The sequence below is a fragment of the Mauremys reevesii genome, linkage group 3 (genome assembly GCF_016161935.1).
Source record: "Mauremys reevesii isolate NIE-2019 linkage group 3, ASM1616193v1, whole genome shotgun sequence".
Lineage (NCBI taxonomy): Eukaryota > Metazoa > Chordata > Testudines > Geoemydidae > Mauremys > Mauremys reevesii.
In genome coordinates, this window is record NC_052625.1 from 201,495,990 (window position 1) to 201,523,494 (window position 27,505).

Here is a 27,505-nt window from a genome sequence, read left to right on the forward strand (position 1 = left end):
GATCCACAAACATAAATGCAACACTTCTAATGACTGCTCTAGTCCTAAGGAAACAAAACCTAAGACTTCCAAGGAATGAAATCAGACTAACTGATCTACCAAGTTTAAGCATTGCTGATTCTGTTTATGAATGCAAAACACTGCCTTATGAATGCAGAACACTGCCATATGCTTTCCATCAAAATGGTGACAGTTAATAAGAGCAGTCTGAAACTTCTGAAAATAAATCCAATGTAATCAAATACTCACCGCTACACAAATCAGAGAACACAGGCTGAGAGCGGAATATCAACTATCAGCACATCACTCCTTTAGGGAGTCCTCTAGTTTCGGAACTAGCTTTAAAACAAAAAACCAAAACAAAACAGCCCCTCATTCTGGTTCTCTCCGTAAACTATCATTCCATTTAGTCTTTGGAATTCTCTACAGCTGATCAATTGTAGTCCAGTGGATAGCAGCTGGTTGGTATTAAGCAGACCTGAGCTCCAGTCCTGGTTTTACCATTGACACTCCCATGTCACCTTGGGCAAGTGACTTAAGCCCTGCGGCAGTTTCCTCTCTGTAAAATGAGGATAATAATGTTTGCCCACCTTTGTAAAGCACTTTGAGATCTACCAAACAGATAAAAAACACTACATAAAAGCTGATTATTTTCATAATCAAAGTCTTACAAAAATGTTTACCTCTGACTGAGCACAGGATTAGGATCCTGTAGTTCCTGAGTTCTACTACCAGCTCTGACATCTACTCCGCTCTGCAGTTTGAGATAGAGACATAGGGTATGTTTACTCTACAAGTGCTATGGTGGCACAGCTGCAGCTATGCTGCTATAGGACAGACACTTGCTACAGCGATGAAAGGGGGTTTTTACATCACTGTAAAATCCTCAAGAATTTTTCCATTGACCTAGTCGTGTCTATACCAGAGCTCAGGTGTGTTTAACTACAGCTCTAGGGGTTTTCACACCCAAGAGACATAGCTAGGTCGACCTACGTTTTAGGTGTAGCCCAGGCTTTAATCTCTCTGCTCCTCAAGTTCTCCATCTGTAAAATCAGGGCTACTATCATTGCTGCCTCACAGCAGTGTGGTAGAAATTAAAGAGGTTGGCTCTAGGGCAGACTCCACTATTTCTTTGCTGTGCCTGATAGGAGGACTACTGCACAAAGGGAAGGACTATGAATGAACTCCCCCAGGAACTAAGGATGTCACAAACCTTACCACCTTCCACTCCAAGTGCAAGGCGCATTTATTTGACCTTGCCTCTCTAACACAAATACAGAACAACGTGTACATTTAAAAAAAAATCCTACCAAAACAAGACGCTCTACTGCATACACTTCTCCCCCTGGGGAGAGGCCAAGACAACAAACGACAGGTGACAGATGTGAGCCATGTCCCTTAATGCAGTGCTGAAAAGCACTCAGGGTATCTCTATACAGCAGCTAGGAATGTGCTTCCAAGTGCAGGTAGACAGACATGCATTAGCTCTGCTCGAGCTAGTGCTCTAAAAATAGCAGTGTGGCTGCAGCAACATGGATGGGAGGCGGCTTGGGCTAGTTTTTTTTTTTTTTAAGAATATCAGGGTTGGAAGGGACTTCAGGCAGTCATCTAGTCCAACCCCCTGCTCAAAGCAGAACCAATCCCCAGACAGATTTTTACCCCAGATCCCTAAATGGTCTCCTCAAGGATTGAGCTCACAACCCTGGGTTTAGCAGGCCAATGCTCAAACCACTGAGCTATCCCTATAATCCTGCCTGACCTCCTGGTTATGTACTCAGGTGGCCAGCCTGAGTAGCTGAGGCCACACTGTCATTTTTAGCATGCTAGCTCCATCAGAGCTTGCACTTGTCTGTCTACCTGTGCAGGTAGGCACCCTCTCAGCTGTTGTGTAGACATACCCTCTGATACTACAGTGATCAGCAAGGTGTAAGAACCTACATAGAACAGAATGATAACTACAGAGTCCTGACGAAGAGAGGGTGGTCCAGCCTCTGAGAAAAAGGTAAAAGAGGAGTTCTTTCACTGAGGCGCCAAAGCCTAAAGGCTTGCCACAAAGGGGAGGACTTTTGTGCCTGGAGAGGGCTGGAAAGATCTCGAGGCCTGTGGCAGTGGATGACAGGACTCATGTTTTTACAGGGGGGCTCTCTCACTTCAATGCACCAACGCAATAGGAAATGAGTCACAGTGGCAGGGAAACCGAGGCACGGTCCCATCTAGATGCCTGACCGGTATGTTGCACTTTTACAATTGTCACAGCTTAAGGTCTAGCTGTGTTGCTGTTCCCTTTCAGTCTGAGTTCATCCCTCTTGCCTTCTTTACCTGTCTCAGGATGGAATCTCGCAATTCTTCTGCTCTATCTTAGGTCCTTACATGGCCCCCATTACTGCAGTGCTTAAGCATCTCAGAACCTTTTATGTATCCATCTTCACAGCACCCCGTGAGGTAGGGAAGTGCTATTCTCCCCATTTTACAGATGGGGAACTGGGACAAAGGATACACTTGGTCATACAGGAAGTCTCTGGTGGAGCAGAGATTTTAAGACCAGGACCAGAGTACATACTGCCTGGTATAAATCAACTCCTTATCACCCTGCAGGTCCGGCTGGGTTTCAGCCACTTGCAATTCCTCCCTTTGGAAACCTGTGACCAGTGACAACCGGTGTTCTTAAAACTGAGTATTTTTACTCAGTAGTTGGAAAAAAGCATCCGAGAAATAGAGTTTAAAACAACCTACATACATATTTAGACTCATGTAATCTTACCCTTCACTGCAAGGTAAGGCCTTGTCTACACTAGAAGGAGTTTGCCAGTCGAGCTATATCAGTATAGATATAGCAGGAAACCCTGCAACTGTAGACACAGTTTATACCAGAAGCAGGGCTGCCCAGAGGATTCAGTGGGCCTGGGGCAGGGCCGGGTCTTCGGCGGCAATTCAGTGGCGAGTCCCTCTCAGAGGGAAGGACCTGTGGGGATATATCATCCCTATGCTGCCTTGGTGGAAAGTTACAGCAGCAAGCCACATGGACAGAGGGGTTAGATAAAGTTGTTGTGAGAAAGTAGGGAGCTAGCCAGGAGGAGGCAGGCGCCAGATGGCCTGGCTGGGATCGGTTTCAAGGTGATAAACAAGACCATAATCAGATGGATTGCATGACAAAGAACCAATCAGCAGCAATGTGATGTTGGTGTGTCTGTCAGCTTGCAATCATATTGGTTGTTGTGCAAGGACCCGCTGCCGAATTGCCGCCGAAGAATGAAGCGGTGGCGGTAGAGCAGCCTAACTGCCGCCGATTGCGGCTTTTTCTTTTTTTTTTCCGCCACTTGCAGTGCTTGTAACTCACCGGGCGGTGCTCCAAGGCTTCGGCAGCACTTCAGCGGCGGGTCCTTCACTTTGCTCTGAGTCTTCCGCTGCACTGAAGGACCCATTGCCGAAGACCCGGAGCAAGTGAAGGGCCCACTGCCGAAGTGCCGCTGAAAACCCGGAGCGGCTCGTGGGGCCCCTGTGGGGCCTGGGGCAAATTTGCCCCACTTGCCCCCACCCCACCTGCACAGGCCTGACCAGAAGTGTGTGCTTTTGCCAGCATAGCTTATATCAGTTCCCCGAACAAAAGCTATACTGGCATAAGCACTTTTTTGCTGACATAATTGTGTCTACACTAGACTTCCTGCCAGTATAAAAATATCATTAACAAAAAAATCACAACCCTAAACAACATTACTATACCAACAAAAGTTTGTAATGTAAACCAGGCCTGAGTTAGACAGGCTTTCCTATTAAATTACAGGAACAGATCAGAAGCAGTTTACAGTCTTCTAGCAAGCCCAGATCTTTCTGTGACCCACACTGGTCACCACTCACAGCATGCCCTGCTCTTCTGTGAGAGGAAGAGGGTCTCTCCGGGCTTGTCAGCACATGGAGACATTGTTATTCCTGAATAACTTCATTTGTAGACAAGCCCTAAACCTGGTTCTCTTTGACCCAGACCATTCAACCTGTTTTCTTCCTTTCAGCAGGAGCATCTGTCAGGGCTTATCCAGGAGAATGCACCCCTGATGCCTGCTCCATTGTTTGGGTAGTTCGACCCATTAGTCTCAATGGCTTGTAATCGCTGGCCTGGAGACCATGCCTCCCCTGAGAGTGAGGGTGTTCAAACTGTCCGATCCCATCAGACGCCAAGCATATAATCATCACATTTTGGGATACAGACCAAAACATGCAATTAATATAGATACTTACGGTCATATTCCATCACATGCCCTGTGAGGTAAGTAGATAATTCACCCAACTATACAGATGGGGAAACTGATACAGGGAATTTATTTACTTTAGGTCACAGAGGGAATCAGCTTCAGAGCTGTGATCTGATTCTTGAAGCTCTCAAGTCTTGTACATCTCTAAAATTCTGCCGTAGATTTGTATTAGATTTTAAGAGCCCTTTAGGTTGATGGAATGGGGTTGGTTGTGTGGACGCAGTCATTTTAAAATCGACCTAACACAGCTAAATTCAACCTAACCCCGTAGTGTAGACCAGGCCTTTGGTTCTTTTGAAGAACTCTTTCCTGCTCTGATCAAGAATTGCAAAATGAACCTCATTTCTGGGAGCCTTTGCAGTAGACTTGATACTGTTACCTCCTTCCCCACCGCCACCCCCGCCTTTTTTTTTTTTTTTTTTTTTTAAATAGGCTTCACATATGGCCGCACATGAAGAGGATCATGATTTCACAACTGGTCCCATATGGATGGTAGGTTTGTACTACTATTGTTTTATGGCCCTTCATGTTCTTCGTCTCCGTCACTTATTTGTTAAACCTATTCAGCCCTTTAAATAATCTATAGTTTAGTCTGGAAAAAATTTTCAACTTGACACACCATTTATGTGAGAGTGTTTTCCCTCCATTCTAATATTCTTCCTCTAATCCTCAGCTGAAAAGCTGCCACCTCTGGGGTGGAAGATAGCAGCTGTTTCATAGTACACAGCAACATTCCACAAAAATTCTGGAAAGCCACCAAAGAACACAGTATCCAACTAAAATTGGACAGAGAATTTAGAGAGGCAGAATGTAATTGAAATTAGGCCAGGACAGCAGAGCCAATAGTCTAAATCTACAAACCAGGCATTAAAATTGTGTTAAGAGTCTGATTCAGAGTTAAGGCTGACAGGCTGGGCTGTCCTTGTGCCTACACACAGCACAGGTGATAGCTCAGGGTATGTCTACACTGCAGTTAAAAACCTAGTCCATGCCAGCTGACTTGGGCTCACAGGGGCTCAGGCTAAGAGGCTGTTTAGTTGCAGTGCAGATGTTCAGGCTCGGGACCCTCCTACCCTGCAGGGTCCTGGAGCCTGGGCTGCAGTGTAAGCCTGAACATCTATACTGTAATTAAACAGCCCCAACAAGCCCAAGTCAGCTGGCACAGGCCAGTCACAGGTTTTCAACTGCAGTGTAGACATACCCTAAGTTCACCAGTCATTCTGCAGCCTGTAACATACAGGTGTAACAGAGGGAGTAGAGGGCAGCGCTGACATTACCTCCAAGTTTCTTTCCTGGTATGAATTAAACCTTTAAAATTTTTAAATGGTGTCTCTAATCAATACTGAAATAAATCTGAAATATTTCCAGCTATGGTAAAAGAAGATGGGCGTGGCTGAAAAGACCGGTAATATAATAAGAAGCCTTTCACTTCTAAATTACTGGTTCAAATCCAGAAGCAACTAAGTCTCAGAGTTCTCTCCAGGGGCCTTTTTGAAACATGGTGGTGGTTTAGTCAACAGGTGGCCACAGCACAAAAACCATCTCAGCTGTTACCCTTGCCATGAGCCTCAGCGTAGATATTTGTGGCATTGGTATTACACAGACAGATCTGAGTCCTAGAGGTGGTTCTTCCAGCACAGAATTGAGCACGTTCACAGAAAATGCGTGCAGTCCTGCTTCTTGCTATCTGTTCTGTGAACAGAGGAGTTCACTTTCCAGTATCAGGCAATCTGGCACATTTCCTAAACTCTAAATCCAGTGGCTCATTTACTGTGTGCCACTGGGAGTGGGAGGTTGTGATGGTGAAAATCATACATAAGCATATAAGCTAGAAGGCCTAACTGAAAGCCCAGATTTAAAGACACCTGAATTCTGAGATGTTTTGAATTCACACCCAAAGCTTTTCATCTTGAGTTAAACAAAAGCAAAACAAAGATATAGAGCAGCATAAGGATACATGCATTTATATTGCTTTTACAATTATCTTTAAAAACCCTAAGACAACAAGAAAAAAAAGTAGAGGAGATATTCCAACTTAAACTGGTGCAACCAATTATTTCCACTCTAATGGACACTGCCTTAGGCTTTTTGTTCTTATACATCACCACTCATATAGCCTCTGTATCCCCTTCTACTAACTCACAGGAAGGATGTTAAACCTTCTTGAGAGCATTGATGTTTAACCATTATGTCCGGGAGATGAGAGAAGATTTCCAGCGTTTAATGGTATTGCTGTATGGTTCACCTCCAAGTTTCTAAGGCCATGTCCACACTACAGAGCCTATGTGGGCATAGCTATCCTGGCAAAGCCCCCTAGTATAGATGAAGCTTACACTGACAGAGGGAGTTTTTCTGGCAGTGTAGACACACCTCCTCCCTGCACTCTTCTGTTGGCATAGCTGCATTAATACTGAGTTTTTTATTGGCCTAGCTATATTGGCCAAGGGTGTGTTTTTTTCCCCACACACCCCAACTGACATAGCTATGTCAGATTACATTTTAAGTGTAGCCCAACTCTAAAAGTTACAAGCATTTGTCTCCTGATCACAGCTATGACCATTCCTCTGTTCTCTTTACACTGAATTACAGAAACGTAAACTTTTGAACTTTCCTGGAGTGACTTCTTGTTGCTGTACTTACACTACTGGAAAGGTTCTGAGCATACTTTACATGAGGAGGGCAAGTCAGAAAGCCTCTCAGGGGTCTTCAGCGTTATTTACCATTCTGTAACAGACAAGTTAGAGAAAAAAATACCATTAAAATTTGCTCAAAATGTAAAGGCATTTTCATTTTTATTATCTATCTAATAACAGAACTTGGATACCACCGTGATGTGCCGCTTTATAAAAGCCTAGCCAGGCAGAAAGACACACATTAAAATAATCTGAACCCACCATTTTGAGAGCAGAAAACAGGGACCACACTCTTAAAAACGATAAATTAGGGAAAATTCCCCTCAGCCATCCTTGAATCTCCCATACAATCTTTCAATATCTTGTTGTATTCCAAGTACAGCTAGGACCCCAGACTCATCCCATTGACATTAATCGGAACTTCACCATTGATTTCAATTGTCCCTTAGTAAATTATTCTTCACATTTAAACACCATACACATTACAACGATTCACGTTACAATTTGATGTTTATAGGCACCAAAAAGATGACCAGCCAAGTACTCTCTGCATCAATATAGGCATATTTTAAAATTGGAAATGTTAAGTCTCATTACTATCATGGTAAATATGTGACAAATACATCTCCATATATATAATCAAACATACCCATCAATGTACATAGAACTCTACCGAGAATGGTGGCATCTGGTTCTATAACCATGGGTCTCCAGTCTAAGAAATCCAGACTACAATAGAGTCTCTATGGCCATGGGTAAAAATAATCCGTGCCTCCATTTACTACTCTGTAAAACGATGCTAGTCACAATTACTTATCTTCCTTCCAGGGATGTATAAGGATTAATGTCTGCAAAAAGCTCTGAAGATAAGTGCTAAATATTATGAAAAAAGGTGACCTAATAACGCTTTCTTTAGCTACCATTTCTAGTGACTTGCTCCCCAAGGTGGCATGAGCTGGAAGCACTGCAAAGACAGAACTATCATCCATTTGAGACGAGGCAGGCAGGACATACTCAGGCAGACTACAGAGAGAGTTACTTGTATTATAGAATACTTCATTCAGTCTGGGGCAGACCACTCTAGCATTGCATTCCTATAACATGCGTGATTGGAACTAGAATAATCAATGGAAAAGCCCTAGAATACAGAGGAACCCAGACGGCACCACACAAGCTTACAGAACAGCATGAATAAAAGCTCAACTGTTGCCACAATAAGAGGCAATATTTTATCCCCTCAGTCCTATTATCATGGATTTAGGGGGAGAGAAAGGGTGCAGTTCATCTTCCCTGTGCTGAGTTTGGATCTTCCATTAAGATCAAGTGGTCAGATCCTGCCCAATTTGGGGACTGCAAGGGATGAGCATTGGTGGACACTGGTCCTGCTATCCTCTTTTCTATTTGTTCCAAAAAAAAATTTATTTTGCAAATTTGCAGTCATGATACTGTGTTGAACGTACTGAAGGATGGGGAAAGACAGATTCATGTGTGCACCAGAGTCAGCCTTCCTCTCCTCCACCCAAATCTCCCTTTCCAAATATTGTTATACAGTAAGCTCCTCTTGTTAAATCTCTCAACTGCATTAAAAACGTTTTCCCTCAGCTAAAGTCATAAAAGCAATGAGATCATATTGTTGACCAACTGCCAAATTTCAGCTTTGAAAACCAAAGGAGTTTCTGTGTTAAACAGAAACAAAACATAGTCACATCTTAAAATATATACAAACTTTCTGAAGGGCAGAAGGTCTAATTATAGCAAGTTCAGGACTCTAGCTCTGATGCTTGATCCTAGGCCAAAAGCAAGGAAGAAGCAGTTAGAGTTAAAGACAATCACTAGAGTTAAAGACAATCACTTTTCATCGCCACAAAACAGAATTTTAAAAACTGAAGTGGGAGCTAGGTGAGTTATGAGGAACCAAAGAAGAGAAGGCTGCAGTGACTTAGGTGAAAGATGACCAAACCCCTGCAAGGATTTTAGTGGTGGTAATGGAAAAGTAAGGATGCTATAGATTTCTGACATGTTATATATATAAAGAACTGGAAACAACTGGATGCAAGTAGAGAAGGAGGAAACATCCAAAAAGGGCAACAAGCTTGTGGGCCCGGGTGATGGTTAGGATAGTAGAATTTCAATAGAGATGAAGAGAAAAGCCTTTGGGAGGAAATATGAGAAATTCAGTTTTTCCACGTTAAAGGCTGGGGTGGATGTGGGATGTTCACATAGCAAACAGTCACAAATCTCAGATGGAACAGCAGGGCAGATTTGGGGTAGCCACAGTAGCTGAAATTGTGAAAGTAGATGAAGTTAAACAGGAAAAAGAGGAGGGGAAACTAGTGACTCCTACTAACGTAGGGGCAGTGCCAACAGCCTCTGGAGACGGGTACAACTGATCTTCCTTGGCCAAAAGGAAAGTTGGTCTAATGTCGATCAGGGAAAAATAGCAAAGGGCCTTCTCAAGAGACTCTCTGATTTGACTAACCCTAAGAAGAGAAACAATGAAAACATGCGTCTGACGAAGTGGGTATTCACCCACGAAAGCTCACGCTCCAATACTTCTGTTAGTCTATAAGGTGCCACAGGACTCTTTGTCGCTTTTTAATGAAAACATAAAATCATAGAAATGTAGCGCTGGAAAGGACCTCAAGAGGTTATCTAATCCAGCCTCCTGCACTGAGGCAGGAACAAGTACAGTAAAAGCTGTTTTATCCAGCACGTTGGGAGAATGGGGGTGTCGATAAGTGAAAAATACCGGTTAACTAAGAGGGAGGGAGTTTGGGTGCTGGAGAGGGCTCAGGGCAGGGGCTTGGGGCTGGAGGGGGATGAGATGCCAGATCCGGGGGGCACTCACCTCGGGTGATTCCCCACAAGCAGCGACTTGTCCCAGCTGCTCCTAGGCAGAGGCATGACAGGCAGCTCTGCACTCTGCTCCCGCCCCGACCACTGGCTCCGGAGCTCCCATTGGACGGGAACCACCTAGGAGCAGCCGCGACAGGTCACCACTTGTGGGGAGCTGCCCGAGGTGACTGCCCCCCAGATCTGGCACCCTGCATCCCCTCCCACGCCCCAACCTGCAGCCCTCAGCCCCTCCTCCCCCGCACCCAAACTTCCTCCCAGAGCCTGCGCTCCGCACCCCCTCCTGCACCCCAACCCCCTGCTGGCCCCGTGCCAACCAGACTATAAACCGGACTTCCACTAAAGATTAGAAATGCTGGTTTATAGAGCCTTCTGGTTGGTGAAGTGCCCAATAAAACAGCTTTTACTGTATACGTAGACCACTGCTGACTGGTGTTTGTCTAACCTGTTCTTAAAACCCTCCAATAAGGGGGATTCCACAACCTCCCTTGGAAGCCTATTCCAGAGCCCAACTACCCTTATGATTAGAAAGCTTTCCAAATATATAACCTAAACCTCCCTTGCTGCAGATTACGACCATTACTTCTTGTCCTACCTTCAGTGAGCATGGAGAACGATTGAGCACCACCTTCTTTATAAAAGCCTTTAATATATTTGAAGACTATCAGGTCCACCTTCACTCCTCTCTTCTCAAGACTCAACATACATGTTTTTTAACCTTTCCTCATAGGTCAGGTTTTCTAAACCTTTTGTCATTTTTGTTGCTCTCCTTTGGACTCTCTCCAATTTGTCCACGTCTTTTCTAAAGTGTGACACCCAAAACCGGACCCAGTACTCCAGCTGAGGCCCCACCAGTGCGAAATGGAGCAGGACAGTTATCTCCCGAGTCTCACATACGACTCCTGTCTTTTTCACAACTCCAGCACATTGTTGGCTCCTATTCCATTTGAGACTCACTATAATCCCCAGATCCTTTGCAACAGTACGACCGCCTTGTCAGTTATTCCGTGTCTTGTATTTGATTTTTCCTTCCTACGTGTAGTACTTTGCACTTGTCTTAATTGAATTTCAATTTATTGCATTTTGAATTCTAGTCCTGTCTTCCAAAGTGCTTGCAACCTTTCCTAGCTTGGTGTCACCCACCAATTTTACAAGCACTCTCTCCTCACTGTTACTTAAGTCCTCAATGTAAATATGGAATAGTACCAGACCCAAGACAGACCCCTGAACGACTCTACTGCATACATCCTCCCAGTTTAATAGTGAACCATTGATAACTGCTGTTGAGTACAGTTTTTCAACCAGTTATGCACCCACTTTATAGTAATTTAATCGAGACCATATTTCCCTAGATTTTAGCCAGGTCATTCTGCCTACATAACATGACTACAGCCATCAACAAACTTCTACAATGGTGTATCAATGCCCCCTTTCTTTTATTATACACCAACATGCTGAGTCAGCCTTAATCACAGCAGCAAAAGCAGGTGCCATTGTAATCTATAGATGATACGCAAGTAAAAACTCACAAACCTTTGCCCTCTTAATATCATTAATTAAATAAATTACCTATTAATAATACAGGGAAAACATACAACAACTCCCTTTCCTAGTAGGGACAATATAAAAAAAATTCAGTATTAATATGGATGTCATGTCCACAATTGTAGAATTGAATGTAATGAACAATCCAGTTCCCAGCCTAAGTTACTGTAAAGGCATCTTAAATTTACAATGATGACTCTTCATGGCAATCTGTTTTTCAGATATTAAAAATCTCATTTTCTCTGCGCCAAGGACAAGTGGATGTCTGAAGCACTGGAGTATCAACTTTGCATTTGTCTCAGTTGACATGATATCTTTCTCATTTTAGTTCAGATTTTCTAATATGTTCTTGGGAACCACTTCAGTTTTCTTCATTTCTCACTATGTGCAATTAGATGTTTTGAAGTACAGCTCGCCCTGATCCACAACTACTGGCAAAAGCAAGGAGGAAGTTTCTTGGTTAAGATCTCACTGATAGCACTTTATTTGGAAAAGAGATTAATTTTTCCTCTTTTCATTTCTTTTTTTTTGAGTGAGTCAGGCTTTGTATTTTGTACATTACTTTGTATTTCTCTAGTACCTTCCATCTGAAGATCTTAAAAAGTCTTTACAAACAATGAATTAAAAGTCTTTTTGCACCCGAGAGGTAGGAAATCTTGTCTTTATTTTCTAGAAGGTGACTCAGGCACAGAAAGGTTAAGTTGCTGGCTTACAGCCACATAACGTAATACCATTGGTTGAATGTGTGCTGCATCTGCCCCAGTGGATGGTCCATTAAAAACGTACTACTGCTACCAGATAATGGAATTGCTCCGCTAGTTCAAACGGTGGAGGTCTGTGCTATGGTGTTGAAGGGCCTAATTCCAAACCTTGCTGATGACCCCATGGAGGAAGGTTGTTAAATCAGCATGGGCCAATTTCAGCCCTGGTGTAATTCCATTGTCTTTAAAAAAAAAAAAGTTGTACAAAGGCTGAATTTGTGCCAGGGTCAAACTCACCAGACCTGTGCCCTGATCATGAAACAATCCTTCCTCTCAAAAGTAACAGACAGACCTACAAATTGAACTCCTCTAATTATCCATGGAGTTTAAGCCCAGCAGGGACCATTAGATGAACTAGTTTGGCAGTCTGTATATCATGGGCCGTCACAATTCAAGCAATGACCTCTGTATTGAGCCCAATAATTTGCATTTCACTAAAGCATAACCTGTGTTTGGTGAAAGAATCTCTCTTCCAAAAAGGCAGCCAGTCTTGATCTGAAGTCATGTTCAGATGAAGAATCCACCACTTCCCTTGGCAGTTTGCTCCAATGGTTAATCACCCTGCTACAAATTTATGCCTAATTTCTAATTTAAATTTGTCTGGGGTCAGCTTTCAGCCACTGGTTCTTGTTATGCCTTTCTGTGCTATAATAAAGTGCACTTTTATTCCTAGGAGAGGTCCAGACTAATGTTTAAACAGGGCTTTGACAACTACAAGTGCTGTATTTATTTAAAAACGTATTTTAAGACGTGACCATCTGGAGCTGTTGGTGCATGTACAAAAATAGTACTAGTATCCAAAATATGAAATCTTCCCTTCCAAACCTAATCTAGGACTCTTTCGCTTGTCATTACAGTCCATTCACCCACTTTCCCAGAATAACCCTCTGAACAAAAGATAAGCTCTGCAACATGACCTGAATGAAGGTGCATAAATCTGGGTTCTGGGAAGCAAGTTCCAGAGCTGAGGAGCCTTCACTAAAAATTCCCTGCCTCTCAACTCCTCTCAGTGGTTCTTGACCTTTTTGGGCTCAGGACCCATTTGTAAACCTTGGGGGCCTGTCACAACCCAATAAATAGTTTTAGTGCAAAAAACATCTGTCTTACTAAGTATTTCTTACCCATGATACATAATATACAAATTAACGTAGTAAGTACTAAATAAGTGCACAGTACATACCATAGTGGTGGCTCCTCAGGCTCCTCTCCTGACGGGCTAGCTGGGCTGGGCTCCTCGCTCCCAGCATTGCGGCTTCCAGGGTTGCAGCACTGCTAAGGTTTGGCCTTAGCATTTGAGCAAGTGGTGTTGCCATCTGGTGTATGGAGTCCAGTATCACTTGCTCAAATTTGGCCCATCTGGCCCCCTGCCATCATCATGGAGGGGCAGCTGGGCCAAACCTGCATAGTGCTGCAGCCCCATGTACCAGGTCGCAACAGCCAGAGTGGGAAGCTGAGACCAGCCAGCCCCACGAGCTACTGCTGCAGGGCAAGTGCAGGGAAAGGGAGAGCCCTGCAACCACTGCCAGGGCCTTCCACCCACCTAGGGGCAGAGACCCAGCTCCCACAAGGCCTTCCCAATACCTTGGAGGCAGGATCTAACCCCTCTCTCCCAGGCCTCCCATACAACCCTTTGACACATTCTGGAGACCCAATTTTGGGTCATGAACCATGGGTTGAGAAACCCTGGTCTAAACCACTTGAGCTCTGATAGTCCTCCAGCACCTTCCCACAATCCCACCTTTGTGTGGAAAAGAACCATAGAGCTGCTCAGCTTCTTATAGCACAAAAAAACCATGGGATGTGCCCCCAGAAGTCCTAGCGACACAGTGAGAATGCAGGAACTTGGCTATAGCTTTGCAGGGTAGCTGTTCACACCCAGGGTAGGGTAACTCAGGTGCTCAGAGAGTTAGACCAGTGTGCCCATCACCCAAGCTACCCTTATAATCAATACATACCCTCAGACACGTTCCAGTGGGGAGTCTCCTCCTGAAAGGGGAGAGTCAATGGCTCATTCAGTTCTTAGCCTCTTTCTTGAGATTGCCAGCTAGTACTGACTACCTTGGAGGTTCTGTGATATGAGCACTTGTAGCCTAAGAATTAGAATTACCTGTATTAGAGTAGCACTTAGAGGCCCTAATTGAGATCAGGGCCCTATTGTGTTTGGCACACAACCTAAGAGACAGCCTCTGTCCAGCAGAGACAAGCAAGGATGGGAAGGGAAAAAGATGCACAGCGGAGTGAAGTGATGTGCTTGAGAAAGCTGGGAAAAAGAACCAGGGTCTCCCAACTCCCAGTCTAGTGTCCTATCAACAACACTTCTTGCTAAGACTAGACTGAAATCTTTCCACTCATTTCACACATGGCACACAGAATGGATGATTAGCAAACAGTGATCAGATTATTTTGTATTAAACACAGGCAGGATGCCCAGAGCTATACAAGAAAAGACAATCTCAGTCTCAAGAAGTTTATCATCTGAAAAGATAAATTAAGCAAACTGGAAAACTAAAGGAAAATTCTATATAAAGCATTTTGCAAAAAATCTGTAAACTGCATTGGGTAATGACAAAGATTTTTGTTGAAATCCTTTAGATCAGAAAACCCAGCGTCAGCTGTGTGAACGTATTACAAATGTTGATAAAAGCCAAAATTGCAGGACATTTGGAAATGCATAATTTAATAGAAGACAACCGGCACGGCTTCATAAAAGGAAGGTCATGCCTGACAAATCTGCTGAAATCCTTTTTATTATACGACCAAATTGTTAGGTTAGACATGAGTGAAACAGTGAATATACGTTATCAGGATCTCAGGAAAGTATCTGATTTTGTACCACTCAGACTGATTTACAAAGTCATAAAGCTTTATCCAGGCAAGAGGTATTGAAATGGAGTAAAGAACATTTTAAGGATAGGATGCAAAGAGTGCCCATGAGCCTCAACAGTCTGCAGCAATGAGGCAGAAAGGTCAGTAAATCATTTGTTTACCTTGGTAAATGAACTCTGAGGAGAGTAAAGCTTCAGTTTAGCTCAGGGGTGGGCAAACTGCGGCCCCTGGGCCGGATGTGGCCCACCAGTCGTTTTAATCCAGCCCTCAAGCTCCCGCTGGGGAGCAAGGGCTGAGGCTTGTCCCGTTCTGGTGCTCCAGGGAGGGAGCAGGCTCGGGGGCCGCTCCATGAGGCTCCCAGAAGCAGCAGCATGGCTCCCCTCTGGCTCCTACATGTAGGGGTAGCCAGGCGGCTCTGCTCTGCACACTGCCCCCACATCTCCCAATGGTCGGGAACCAGAGCCAATGGGAGTGGCAGGGGTGGTGCCTGTGGATGTGCAGAACCACCTGGCCGTGCCTCCGCATAGGAGCCGGAGAAGGGACATGCCGCTGTTTCTGGGAGCTGATTGAGGTAAGCACCACTCAGATCTTACACCACCTCACCCCTCCACCACGCCCCAAACCCCTGCCCCAGCCCTGGTCCCCCCTCCCTCCCTCCAAACCCCTTGGTCCCAGCCCAGAGCAGCCTCCAGCACCCCATACCCCTCATCCCCAGCCCCCCCCCCAGAGCCTGCCCCCCCCACAGCCGGAGCCCTCACCGCCACCCCGGAGACCCCTCCCTGAGCTCTTCATTTCTGGCCCCATCCCGGATCCTGCACCCCCAACCAGAGCCCTCACCCCATCCCCACCCCCCCGCACCCCAACCTCAATCTTGTGAGTATTTGTGGCCCGCCATACAATTTCTATTCCCAGATGTGGCTCTCGGGCCAAGAAGTTTTTCCACCTCTGGTTTAGCTCCTACAGAGGCAGAAAGCACCAGAAACCCAAGTCTGGGGCTAGAGCTGCAAGACAAGCATATCAGAGGCTGGGAGAAGGAGGGAGACGGTACATTTAGAACCAATAAAAGGGACTTGTGAAGTGTCAAGCCAATCTGTGGAATTCCCTGTTGCCAGAACTGATCAGTGAAAAACCACAGTGGTTGGATGTATGGATTAATTTTAAAGAGGATTCAATAATTTTATGATCATTAATAAAACTGTGATGATATGGGTAATTAAATTGGAAGTTTTGGGGAATAAGCTGATAGACTTGAGAGGGTCAGGAAGGAGGAATTCCTTCTGTCCTTAATCACAGGAACAGCTTTGCGAGTAAGGTAAGGACACACCAGGTAGTATGGGCTCTTCCTGTTCCTGAAATATCGAATGCTGGCCACTTCCTGAGACAGATTGTTGGATTAGACAGACCTATGATCTGACCCTGAATGTGGAAAGGAGTGACCAAAAGTCCCCAATCATCTAACCAGGTTTGGTAGCCTACGTGAAATCAGTTTGGTGGTTCTCAGTCTTGCTTTCAGTGCACAATTTTCCACATGACAAATTATCACCACAATTAGCCTTCTCAGAAGATTGGCCATGGATTAAAGAAACCGGCAAACAACAGTCTTATCTAGAGGTGATCCTGTCAGGTCAGAGTTGAGATTCATTTCTGGAGGGCACTGTAAGAGTTTTTAAAATTCAAATATTGCCTTTTCTAAGATCCTCGTCGGTGTAGTATTAGTGCCTCACAACCATTAGTGAATGAATTCTCATAACAGCCTCATGAGATACAGAAATATTACAGATGAGGAACCCAAGTACAGCGAGATCAAGTGATTTGCCCACGGTCAGCTGTGGTAGAGCTGGAAACAGAAGACAGCTCCTGAGTCCAGGGGCGGGGCACAGAGGGATAGCTCAGTGGTTTGAGCATTGGCCTGCTAAACCCAGGGTTGTGAGTTCAATCCTTGAGGGGGCCATTTGGGGATTGGTCCTGCTTTGAGCAGGGGGTTGGACTAGATGATCTCCTGAGGTCCCTTCCAACCCTAATAATCTATGATTCTATGATGCTGTGCTATCTGTGAGTAGAGGATTTCAATCTCTAAGGCTGTCAAAGCCAGCAGCTTTCATGAGCACTAAAATTCACTTTGAAAAAAATTCAGTTAAAAACGTTATAGAACAGGTGGTTCCTATGTCACAAAAACTCTTCAATGCACACAGGAATCCTTCATCTTACTGCTCTGCACTGCACCTTTAAATATTCTTCTACATAAAGGTATGATATGCAAGACCAAAAGAATAACTGAGAAACAGTAATTCATAACAGATCAACTGTGCTTTATCTACACAGATTCTGCTTTCATAAAGGCATGGGGGGGAGGGGGGAGTACATTTTTATTGTTTTCTGAAGCATAAAATAACCAGAAAGTGGCTAAAAAAAATAATCAAAGGTGTTCCATGGAACAGCCAAAAAAACCTCTCAATGAGCATTTTCAGAAAGACAGTACTTTGTTGAAGATGGACTTACAGATCTAAAGAGAACCATGGTCAGCGTTTAACTGCTATATTGGTCTACTTTGAAACCGGTATAGTTTAAATGGGAAATATCCTCCAGAATGTGTGCCTATGTATATGATTATGGCTGTCACTACTGTTATTGCAGCCATTATTTACTGCATTTTCAGGTGCTTATTTTTTTTTTATTTTTATTTTTTTAGTTTTCCCATATCTATATGTATTGCACGTGAATTTAGATGCTAACTGAGGTGGTTTAAAATTTTTTGAGGGGATTTGTTAAATGGAAAAACAAAGGAAAGGCGGGAGGACACTGAAGGCAAGCAAGTGATGAATAGGGAAAGCAGCGTGAAGGGCGAGTAGAAGCTGAGATGAACAGGTGACGGAAGAGGTTGGAACAAACAGCTCATCAGCAGAGGAGAATGTCCAGAGTTAAAACTGTAGAAAGCAGTCGGATGACAACATGGTGCAAATACTTGGTGTTTGCCACCAACTGAGTTTTTAGCTAGCTCTGCCCTTGAGTGTCTGTCTTCTAGATGCAAGCAGGTGCTTTACCTGCTTTCGAGCTGATATGGAGATGTTTACACTACAGGGACTATAGCAGTATATAGCTACAGTGCCACAGTTATGTCGGCATAATCCCATAGTGCAGAGGCAGCCTACAGCAATGGAAGGGATTTTTCCATTGCTGTGGGAACACCACCATCCCACCTGACAATAACTAGGCCAACAGAAGTATTTTTCTGTCGACCTAGCTGCGTCTACGGCGAGTTCGGTTGGTACAGCTATGGAACTTAGGGGTGTGCACTTTTCACAGGCCTGACCAACACAGCTATGTAAACACACATTTTAAGTATAGACCAGGCCTTAGTCTTCATGCAAGTATCAATTTCTGGGGAAGAAAACTTTGCCAGCTTTTTAGTTAGCCAAGTTTTGATTGCAGCAAGGAGAGGTGTACATCTAAACAGCCCTTTGGTGATAAAAAACAGCGATCTGAAAGGTTTCCGAGTGTGCTCATTGGTTTCGACGAATTTGGCAGATTCTTCCTGAAAGTTCGCCCTCATCCTCATCCCATTTCATGACATAATTAGAAATTCTTTTTTGACTGGCATCACCAGTTCATAGGCTATTTTACACTAGCAAACGGCTTAGCATTAATTCCCCACTGGTGTAGCTTCACCTCCTCCCCCTTCCACGCCCCCCCAAGAAAAAAAAAAGTGGGAGCTGTCATGTCGACACACCTCAAGCATTTTTACCACACTGGTGAATGTTGGCTAAGAAGCTTGCCACTGGAGAAAAGGCATAAGACTACTGCTATAATCCAGCAAGCTTCTATCATTTTGATTGCAAAGATAGTGATCTGAATCCAAAAGTGATGGGTGACTACTCTCCTGCTAGCCTAGCCTTTCAGCAACGTGCCTCAAGAAGAACAGCATAGCCAAAGAGGTTCAACTGCCCCTTCACCCCCAAAGCCTTTCAAGTGAGGAGAGGTTTCAAAGCTGAATTAAGCATGGTACTGGTGAGCATAGGCTATTTCTTTTCCAAACACAAGTTAATGCAAAAATCTCTGTCAATGCAATACTAAGGTTGCACAGTTAACATTAAGTGTCAGGAAATGCAAACATTAAGTTTCCTACATCACTGTTAATTGGCCTTTTTATATACACAGTATTGGTAACCCAAAAAGTTTAAAACCATGAGACAGACCCCACACAAAAGTCATGGGATTTGATTTAAAATCACAAGGGGTTTTTTTTAAATGCATCAGGCTTCAGGGTCTGATTTCTAATTTTTCAAGTCTTAGACAAGCCTCCTGCCTTCCATTGTGTGTACACACATGATTCAGGATGAAAACTCATCCTGAAACACACAATGCGCACACCTAAAACTGAGGGGTTTTTTCCCCTTCCTTTTTACGTAGACTCAATTTTTGGCCCTCCTACCAACTCTGCTGATATCCATCTTCTCTACCTGTCTGATCCTCTCCATATGGGTTGAAATGAGAGCCTAGCACCTCTGAAGATTCATCTATGCACATTTGAGAGCTCAAAATGTGGTATTTAGTTACTGAACATAGGTATCCATATTCGGGACTTAGATCCCATAGAAGAGCTGGGTGCATATACAATCAATCCATCATTTGATGTGATACACACACACACACACGCTCCTCTAGCTAGTCTGCAACAGGCAATTATCTAATAAACAATTTTTCACAAAGTTCTGCACATTCTTCCTGACTGATGATTCTATTGGCAACAGAGACAGAGACACACATTCTTTTTCCATGGTTTAAGAGTATTATCCAAAATGGTGACTTAGATAAAGGGACACTTCCAACTTCATTTATATTACCTTATGTCTTCAGAAGATTCTTTTTATCCGGATGATCGTGTTTGGATACTTTTATCAACTACATAAATCTTTGACCCTCTCTGCAATGGTATAGGAACTATGTCTGCTGAACTGGTTTTAGACTCAGTTTAAACATGGTTCAGCAAGACACTGAAGACAGGAATGAACCACATGTGATAGATGTCAGTCACATCACTTAATGAACTACTGGTAGGTGCTCTGACATGACATCGGTATAAGAATCTTACATTGAGCAGAATAGGGCAGGCAATGCTTAAAAAGTTTGTTTGGAGGCTGTGTTCTAAGTCTGTTTCAGTTTCCAAATTTGTATAATACATTGCAGTCCTGTCCACAATGGCTGGCAAAGATATTTTAAAGTATAACTGGTGGCGCAGAGCAATCCTGCTGACTCCATCCAGCAGTCAGAGTAGGTGGATCTTATTAGCTTCAGTAGAAAACATAAGAGGCAGAGTCTCTCTAGCCAAAAGACAGAGTAGAAAAGACAAGAGATTACTACAGGAAGAAATCTAATAATCCTTGTCAAGAGGAAGCTGGTGGGGTACCTTAAGATAAATACAAAGGTTCAGAAAAGGGCAACTAAAATGATTAGGGGTTTAGAGAGGGTCCCATACGAGGAAAGATTAAAGAGGCTAGGACTCTTCAGCTTGGAAAAGAGAAGACTAAGGGGGGATATGATAGAGGTATATAAAATCATGAGCGATGTTGAGAAAGTGGATAAGGAAAAGTTATTTACTTATTCCCATAATACAAGAACTAGGAGTCACCAAATGAAATTAATAGGCAGCAGGTTTAAAACAAATAAAAGGAAGTTCTTCTTCACGCAGCGCACAGTCAACTTGTGGAACTCCTTACCTGAGGAGGTTGTGAAGGCTAGGACTATAACAATGTTTAAAAGGGGACCGGATAAATTCATGGTGGCTAAGTCCATAAATGGCTACTAGCCAGGATGGGTAAGAATGGTGTCCCTAGCCTCTGTTCGTCAGAGGATGGAGATGGATGGCAGGAGAGAGATCACTTGATCATTGCCTGTTACGTTCACTCCCTCTGGAGCACCTGGCATTGGCCACTGTCGGTAGACAGATACTGGGCTAGATGGACCTTTGGTCTGACCCGGTACGGCCTTTCTTATGCCTAAGGGTTATTACTTTAATAATAATAATCTCTGACACAAGTAACTTTGGACAATATCGTATTCTGTGTATATACTGTGTTAATAACAGGGTGTGGATGCCACCCATTTACAGAGAGTTAACCTGAACTAGCTTGAAAACTGTGCAAGTTAATGGGGGAGATAATGGCTCTGATTAGCCTTGGCCTCAAGCTCTAATGCCTTGTCTACATAGAAAGTTATACTGCTTTAATTATACCTGTTTAGTTAAACCAGTACAACCTCCCTCCCCATGTTACTTCTGGGGGAATTCTGCACCACTGCACAGTGTAGAATTTGCACAGAAATAACGTTCTGCGCAGAATTTCATGTTTTCCCTGCAGAATTGTGGCTGCAGAGCTGTAGCTTTTTAAATGTAGACAAGCGACCACTTCCCTGAGAGGCAGTAGCTAGGTTGACAGAATTCTCCCGTCAACCTAGCGCTGGGGTTAGGTTGCTCAGGGGTGTGGATTTTAGGCCCTAGATCAGCAAGGTCCCAGTGTTGCCAAATCCCACAATTTTAATCATGAGCCTTTTGGGGATTGGTCCTGCTTTGAGCAGGGGGTTGGACTAGATGACGTTCTGAGGTCCCTTCCAACCCTAATCTTCTATGATTCTATGACATATTGTGTTAAAGCCCCAGCTTTAAGTTTCCCTAAAACCTCAAACCACAAAAAACCAAAACCCCCAAATATATAAAAAATATGATTTTTAAGCGGGTTTAATGATTTTAAGACCTTACTCGTGAATTTTGTATGTTTGGGGTTGGCAATCTGAATTGAATTTAATGGAACTACTCATGCTAAAGGACTGGGACTATAGGGGCTGTTCTACACACACAATTTCCTCTGGTTTAACTAAATTCATTTTTTTAAATTGATTTAGTCAAACCAGAAAAACCTGGAAACTGATGTAAACAGATTTAAGTGATTTCTAAACAGGATTTGCTCTGGTTTAACTCGATTTTAGTAAATATAATGCAAGTTTTATGTGTAGGCCAGCCCAAAGGCCATCAAAAACTATCAAATGCCTTGACTTGTTCTAATTATACGAGCTCTATTTTAAAGTATATAGAACAGATGCTACACTCAGCTAAGTTTTCTGCACGACAGAATTACCTTGGTACAGTTTATGAGACCCTCCGTTCCAGGAAACAGAGCTCATGGACATCTTATAAACAAACAACACTAGAAAATACTTTGACTTTACATCACTGATTTCTGCTTCAATGGGAAACTGACAATACAAATTCATGAAATCTGCTACCCCTTAGAAGATGGGCAATAATATACAAATGTATATAAATGGATTAGCTTGATTCTCTAAATATCAGTGATCTGTCTTGTATGATTTTTCACTCTGAGTGTCTTTTCACACCATTTTTGATTTCTGAAATGTGTGGGATGTTTTCACAAATTCACATTCACTTTCCACTAACACATAAGAAGCTGAACTTGAAATAATAGGAAGATACCAGACCACAAAGTAAACCCGATTTCCAGTCAGTGTGTTACAGATACACTCATAAATTAACACTAAGTACTCCATTAACTCAGAGTCCTCATGCTTGTGCAGAACTTGCCAAATCACTTTTGGTGTCTGACCTTCCTCTCCATCTCCCAGGTGGGGTTGCCCTAACAGACGAAGGATGCCAAAGCTGTAAGCGCTGGTTGTCTAAGGCTTTGTCTTTTCACTGCTAAAATAAGGTGTGTTTTTACCACAGGATAATTAACATGCAATAGCTATCCTGCTGTAAAATGTTAATGGAGACAGGCACTTGCAGTTTTCACAGCAAGGCAGCTAGGCAAATTCAACACTATACCCCTGCCTATGGGTGACCTCCGGGTACAAATTAAATGTGCCTCTTCCCCACCAGGATTTTACAATAGGGTAACTAGAGCATGTTAGGTTTCAGAGTAGTAACCGAGTTAGTCTGTATCCGCAAAAAGAGCAGGAGTACTTGTGGCACCTTAGAGACTAACATTTATTGTAGCATAAGCTTTCGTGGGCTACAGCTCACTTCATCGGATGCATGTTAGTTATCTCACAAAAAACACACTCCTTTTTTAGCAGTGAAGAGCCTAAGGCTGTCTTCACTGCTAAAAAAATGCATTTGAGGTTTCCACATCAAGATCTTGATGTAAAATCCAGTGGAGACAAGACACAACTAGTTTTATTTTGATGTAACTAGTCAAGGTAAAAACCACCTGTGCCTTGTCCCCTTTAGGAGTTTACATCAAGATAGCTATCTTGATGTTAAAACAAAAACAAAAGCCACACAATCACCCCACCCCTTTTTTTTCCCCCTCAGGGAAGACATAGGCAAAGGCCAGGTTTGGACTCATGTTTTCAACTGTAGAAACTTTTAAAGTCCTCAGGAGCTGGTTGCTGACTCATTCCTAGCATTTAATGTATCAGGTTGCTGTGAGTTGTGTTAATCCCATAATAAGTATTCAATCTTTTAATCTGTTTAATGGAAAATTAACCCGGAAAGTTGCAACCTTCTTTATCATACAATGTGCACTCTAAATGACAAGTCAATTATGCAGCATTTTCCTCCTTAATATTTGTAATTTTTAAAAACAGGCTCCAAATTTAGTCCCATCCACCCCAAGCTACTTTAAAGTTATCATCCTCTCAACAGAGAAAGGCCAAGAGCTGGCCAACCTGAGACACTTAAATGGGTCTGATGTTTCAAAAAGTGCCTAGCACCGACCCTCTACATATTAGGCTACTTTAAGGTGTCTCATTGTTGGCTGCACTCAAAATTATTAATTACTTCTGAAAATCTTGGCCAAAATGTGCTTCTACAATACTGCAATAGGGAAAACTCCTTACACTGCTGCTCAACTTAATCATGGTTGGTAACGTAATCCTACTATACCACATTAGGATTAGTGGTCATTCACTGCCTTTGGATACAATGATATTTTACACTCTTATACCATCTTCCGTTCCAAGATCTAAAAGCAATTTACAAAAATAAATAAACCCTCAGCAAACTCATGCAAGCTGGAGTATGGTTCTGGACCCTCAAGCTTCCACCGACCCTGCAGGGTGAATTCTACTGAATTACAATGAACTCCCAATGACAAAACCCCTGTCTTCGTGCAGCACAGGTGGCGTTTCCATGCCCCAAGACTCTAAGAAGCATCTCTTCCTTACAAAAAGAAATATGGAAACCACAAGACCATGTTCTACTCAACGGAAATCTTTCAAAAAATTCTCATCAGCACTAATTGATTAGCCATAAGTAGGACCCTACCAAATTCACAACTGAAAAACGCATCATGGACCGTGAAAGCTGGTCTTTTGAGCGCTTTTACCCTCTACTATACAGATTTCACGGGGGAGATCAGCGTTTCTCAAATTGGGGGTCCTGACTCAAAAGGAAGTTGCGCGAGTATCACAAGGTTATATGGGGGGCGGAGGGGAGGAGAGTCACAATATTGCCACCCTTACTTCTGCGCTGCCTTCAGAGCTGGGTGGCTGGAAAGTGGCGGCTATTGGCTGGACGCCCAGCTCTGAAGGCAGCGCCCCACCAGCAGCACAGAAGTAAGGGTGGCAATACCATACCATCCTAGCTCTGAAGGCAGAGCCGCCGCAAGCACCAGTACAGAAGGATAGCATGGTATGGTATTGCCACCCTTACTTCTGCGCTGCTGCCTGCAGAGCTGGGCGGCTGGAGAGTGGTGGCTGCTTAGTAAGGACCCAGATCTGCAAGCAGCAGCCCTCCCCCCCCAGCCCTGAGCCCTTCCCTCACCCCAAACCCATCATCCCAATCTCTATTGGGTCATGGGCATCAACAATTTTCTGCAACTGGGTCACCAGAAAAAAAGTTTGAAAACCACTGCATTATGGTACTTCAGCAAAGTTATTGCCTGCGGAATCAGACCACTGGCCCACATACTACAGTATCCCACATCTCAGTGATGTTAAAACTTTCTACCACTGTTCCCCACTTATCAAAGCATATGAGCTCAACCCTACGTTCATGTGCTAGACACAGTATTATTTCATACCAGCTATTTAATAAAATAATACCCCAGTGATATATACAAACACTATTCCACACAAACGTCCCTAACTGCTGCTTATCTAGTACCAGGAACTTGTTTCTTCCCATCTTACATTTGACCATAAGAACAGCCATACTAGGCCAGACCAAAGATGTATCTAGCTGAGTATCCTGTCGTCTGACAGTGGCCAATGCCAGGTGCCCCAAAGGGAATGAACAGAAGAGATAATCATCAAGTGATCCATCCCCGCCACCCATTCCCAGCTTCTGGCAAACAGAGGCATGAGACTCTTCAGAGCATAGTTTTGCATCCCTGCCCATCCTGGCTAATAGCCATTGATGGACCTGTCCTCCATGAACTTACCAAGCTCTTTTTTGAACCCTGTTATAGTCTTGACCTTCACAACATTCTCTGGCAAAGAGTTCCACAAGTTGACTGTGTGCTGTGTGAAGAAATACTGCCATTTGTTTGTTTTAAACCTGCTGCCTATTATTTTCATTTGGTGAGCCCTAGTTCTTATGTTAGGAGAAGGAGTAAATAACACTTTTCATTTTATATGTATAGTTGAGATGATGCTTTCCAATGTGCATTACTTTGCATTTATCATCATGGAATTTCATCTGCCATTTTCTTGCCCAGTCACGCAGTTTTGTGAGGTCCCTCTGTAACTCTTCACAGACTGCTTTGGACTTAACTATCTTGCGTAGTTTTGCCACCTCGCCATCTATGCCTTTTTCCAGATCACTTATGAATATATTGAACAGTGCTGGTCACAGTACAGATCCCTGGAGGACACCACTATTTACCTCTCTCCATTCTGAAAACTGACCATTTATTCCTACCCCTTGTTTCCTATCTTTTAACCAGTTACCAATCCATGAGAGGAACTCCCCTCTTATCCCATGACTGCTTACTTTGCTTAACAGGCTTTGGTGAGGGACCTTGTCAAAGGCTTTCTGAAAATCTAAGTACACTAAATCCACTGGATCATCCTTGTCCACATGCTTGGTGGCCACCTGAAACAGTTCTAATAGATTGGTGAGGAATGATTTCCCTTTACAAAAACCATGTTGACTCTTTCCCAACAAGTTGTTCATCTCTGTGTCTGATAATTCTGTTCTTTACTATAGTTTCAACCAGTTTGCCCAGTACTGAAGTCAGGCTTTCAGGCCTGTAATTGCCGGGATCACCCCTGGAGCCCTTTTTAAAGATTGTCGTCACATTAGCTATCCTCTAGACATTTGGTACAGAGGCCTATTTAAAATGATAGGTTACAAACAACAGTTGGTAGTTCTGCAATTTCACATTTGAGTTCCTTCAGAACTCTTGGGTGAATACCATCTGGTCCTGGTGACTTTTTACTGTTTCATTTATCAATTTGTTCCAAAACCTCCTCTAATAAAACTTCAATCTGGGACAGTTCCTCAGATTTGTCACCTAAAAAGAATGGCTCAGGTTTGGGAATCTCCCTCACATCCTCAGCCGTGAAGACCAATGAAAAGAATTCATTTCGTTTCTCCGCGATGGCCTTATCGTCTTGAGTGCTCCTTTAGCATCTTGATCATCCAGTGACCTCCACTGGTTGTTTAGCAGGTTTCCTGCTTTTGTTGTACTTAAAAAAAAAAAAATCACTCTTACTTTTTGAGTCTTTGGCTAGCTGTTCTTCAAATTCTTTTTTGGCCTTCTTAATTGTATTTTTACACTTCATTTGCCAGTGTTTATGCTCCTTTCTATTTTTCTCACTGGGATTTAACTTCCACTTTTTAAAGTATGCCTTTTTTGTGCTCCTTTTACTTTATTGTTTAGCCATGGTGGCATTTTTTTTTGGTTCTCTTACTAAGTTTCTTAATTTGGGATATAAATGTAAACTGAGCCTCTTTTATGGTGTCTTTAAAAAGTTTCCATGCAGCTTGCAGGGATTTCACTTTTGGCGCTGTACCTTTTAGTTTCTGTTTAACTAACTTCCTCATTTTTGTGTATTCCCCCTTTCTCAAATTAAATGCTACAGTGCTGCTGTACTGTTTTCTCCACCACAGGGATGTTAAATTTAATTATATTATGGTCACTATTATCAAGCAGTCCAGCTATATTCACCTCTTGGACCAGATCCTGTGCTCAACTTAGGACTAAATCAGGAATTGCCTCTCCTCTGGTGGGTTCCAGGACTGGCTGTTCCAAGAAGCAGTCATTTAAGGTGTCAAGAAACTATTTCTGCATCCCATCCTGAGGTGACATGTACCCAGTCTATATGGGGATGGTTGAAATCCCCCATTTATTACTGAGTTTGTTATTTTTATGGCCTCTCTAATCTCCCTGAGCATTTCACAGTCACTATCACCATCCTGGTCAGGTAGTTGGTAATATCTCTCTACTGCTATGTTCTTATTATTAGAGCATGGAATTACTATCCATAGAGATTCTATGGTACAGTGTGGTTCATTTAAGATTTTTACTTCATTTTGCTCCTATGCTTTCTTTCACATATTGTGGCACTTCCCCACCAGCATGACCGGTTCTGTCCTTCCGATATATTGTGTAGCCTGGCATTACTGTGTCCCATTGTTTATCTTTATTCCATAAAGTTTCTGTGATGCCTATTATACCAATATCCT

The 27,505-nt window shown here is 43.3% G+C and overlaps 1 protein-coding gene across 8 annotated transcripts in view; it reads right to left on the reverse strand.

Moving 5' to 3' along the window:
- HMBOX1 (homeobox containing 1) overlaps positions 1-27,505 on the reverse strand; it is a 147,131-nt gene that overhangs the window by 82,786 nt on the left and 36,840 nt on the right. For all 8 annotated transcript variants that reach the window (XR_005595931.1, XM_039529435.1, XM_039529441.1 and 5 more), the window contains exon 2: positions 6,888-6,971. Coding sequence is in view for 7 of the 8 variants with exons in the window: in XM_039529435.1 (XP_039385369.1) it covers positions 6,888-6,910 (23 nt within the window). In the remaining variant the exon portion in view is untranslated. The remainder of the gene's footprint in view (positions 1-6,887; positions 6,972-27,505) is intronic.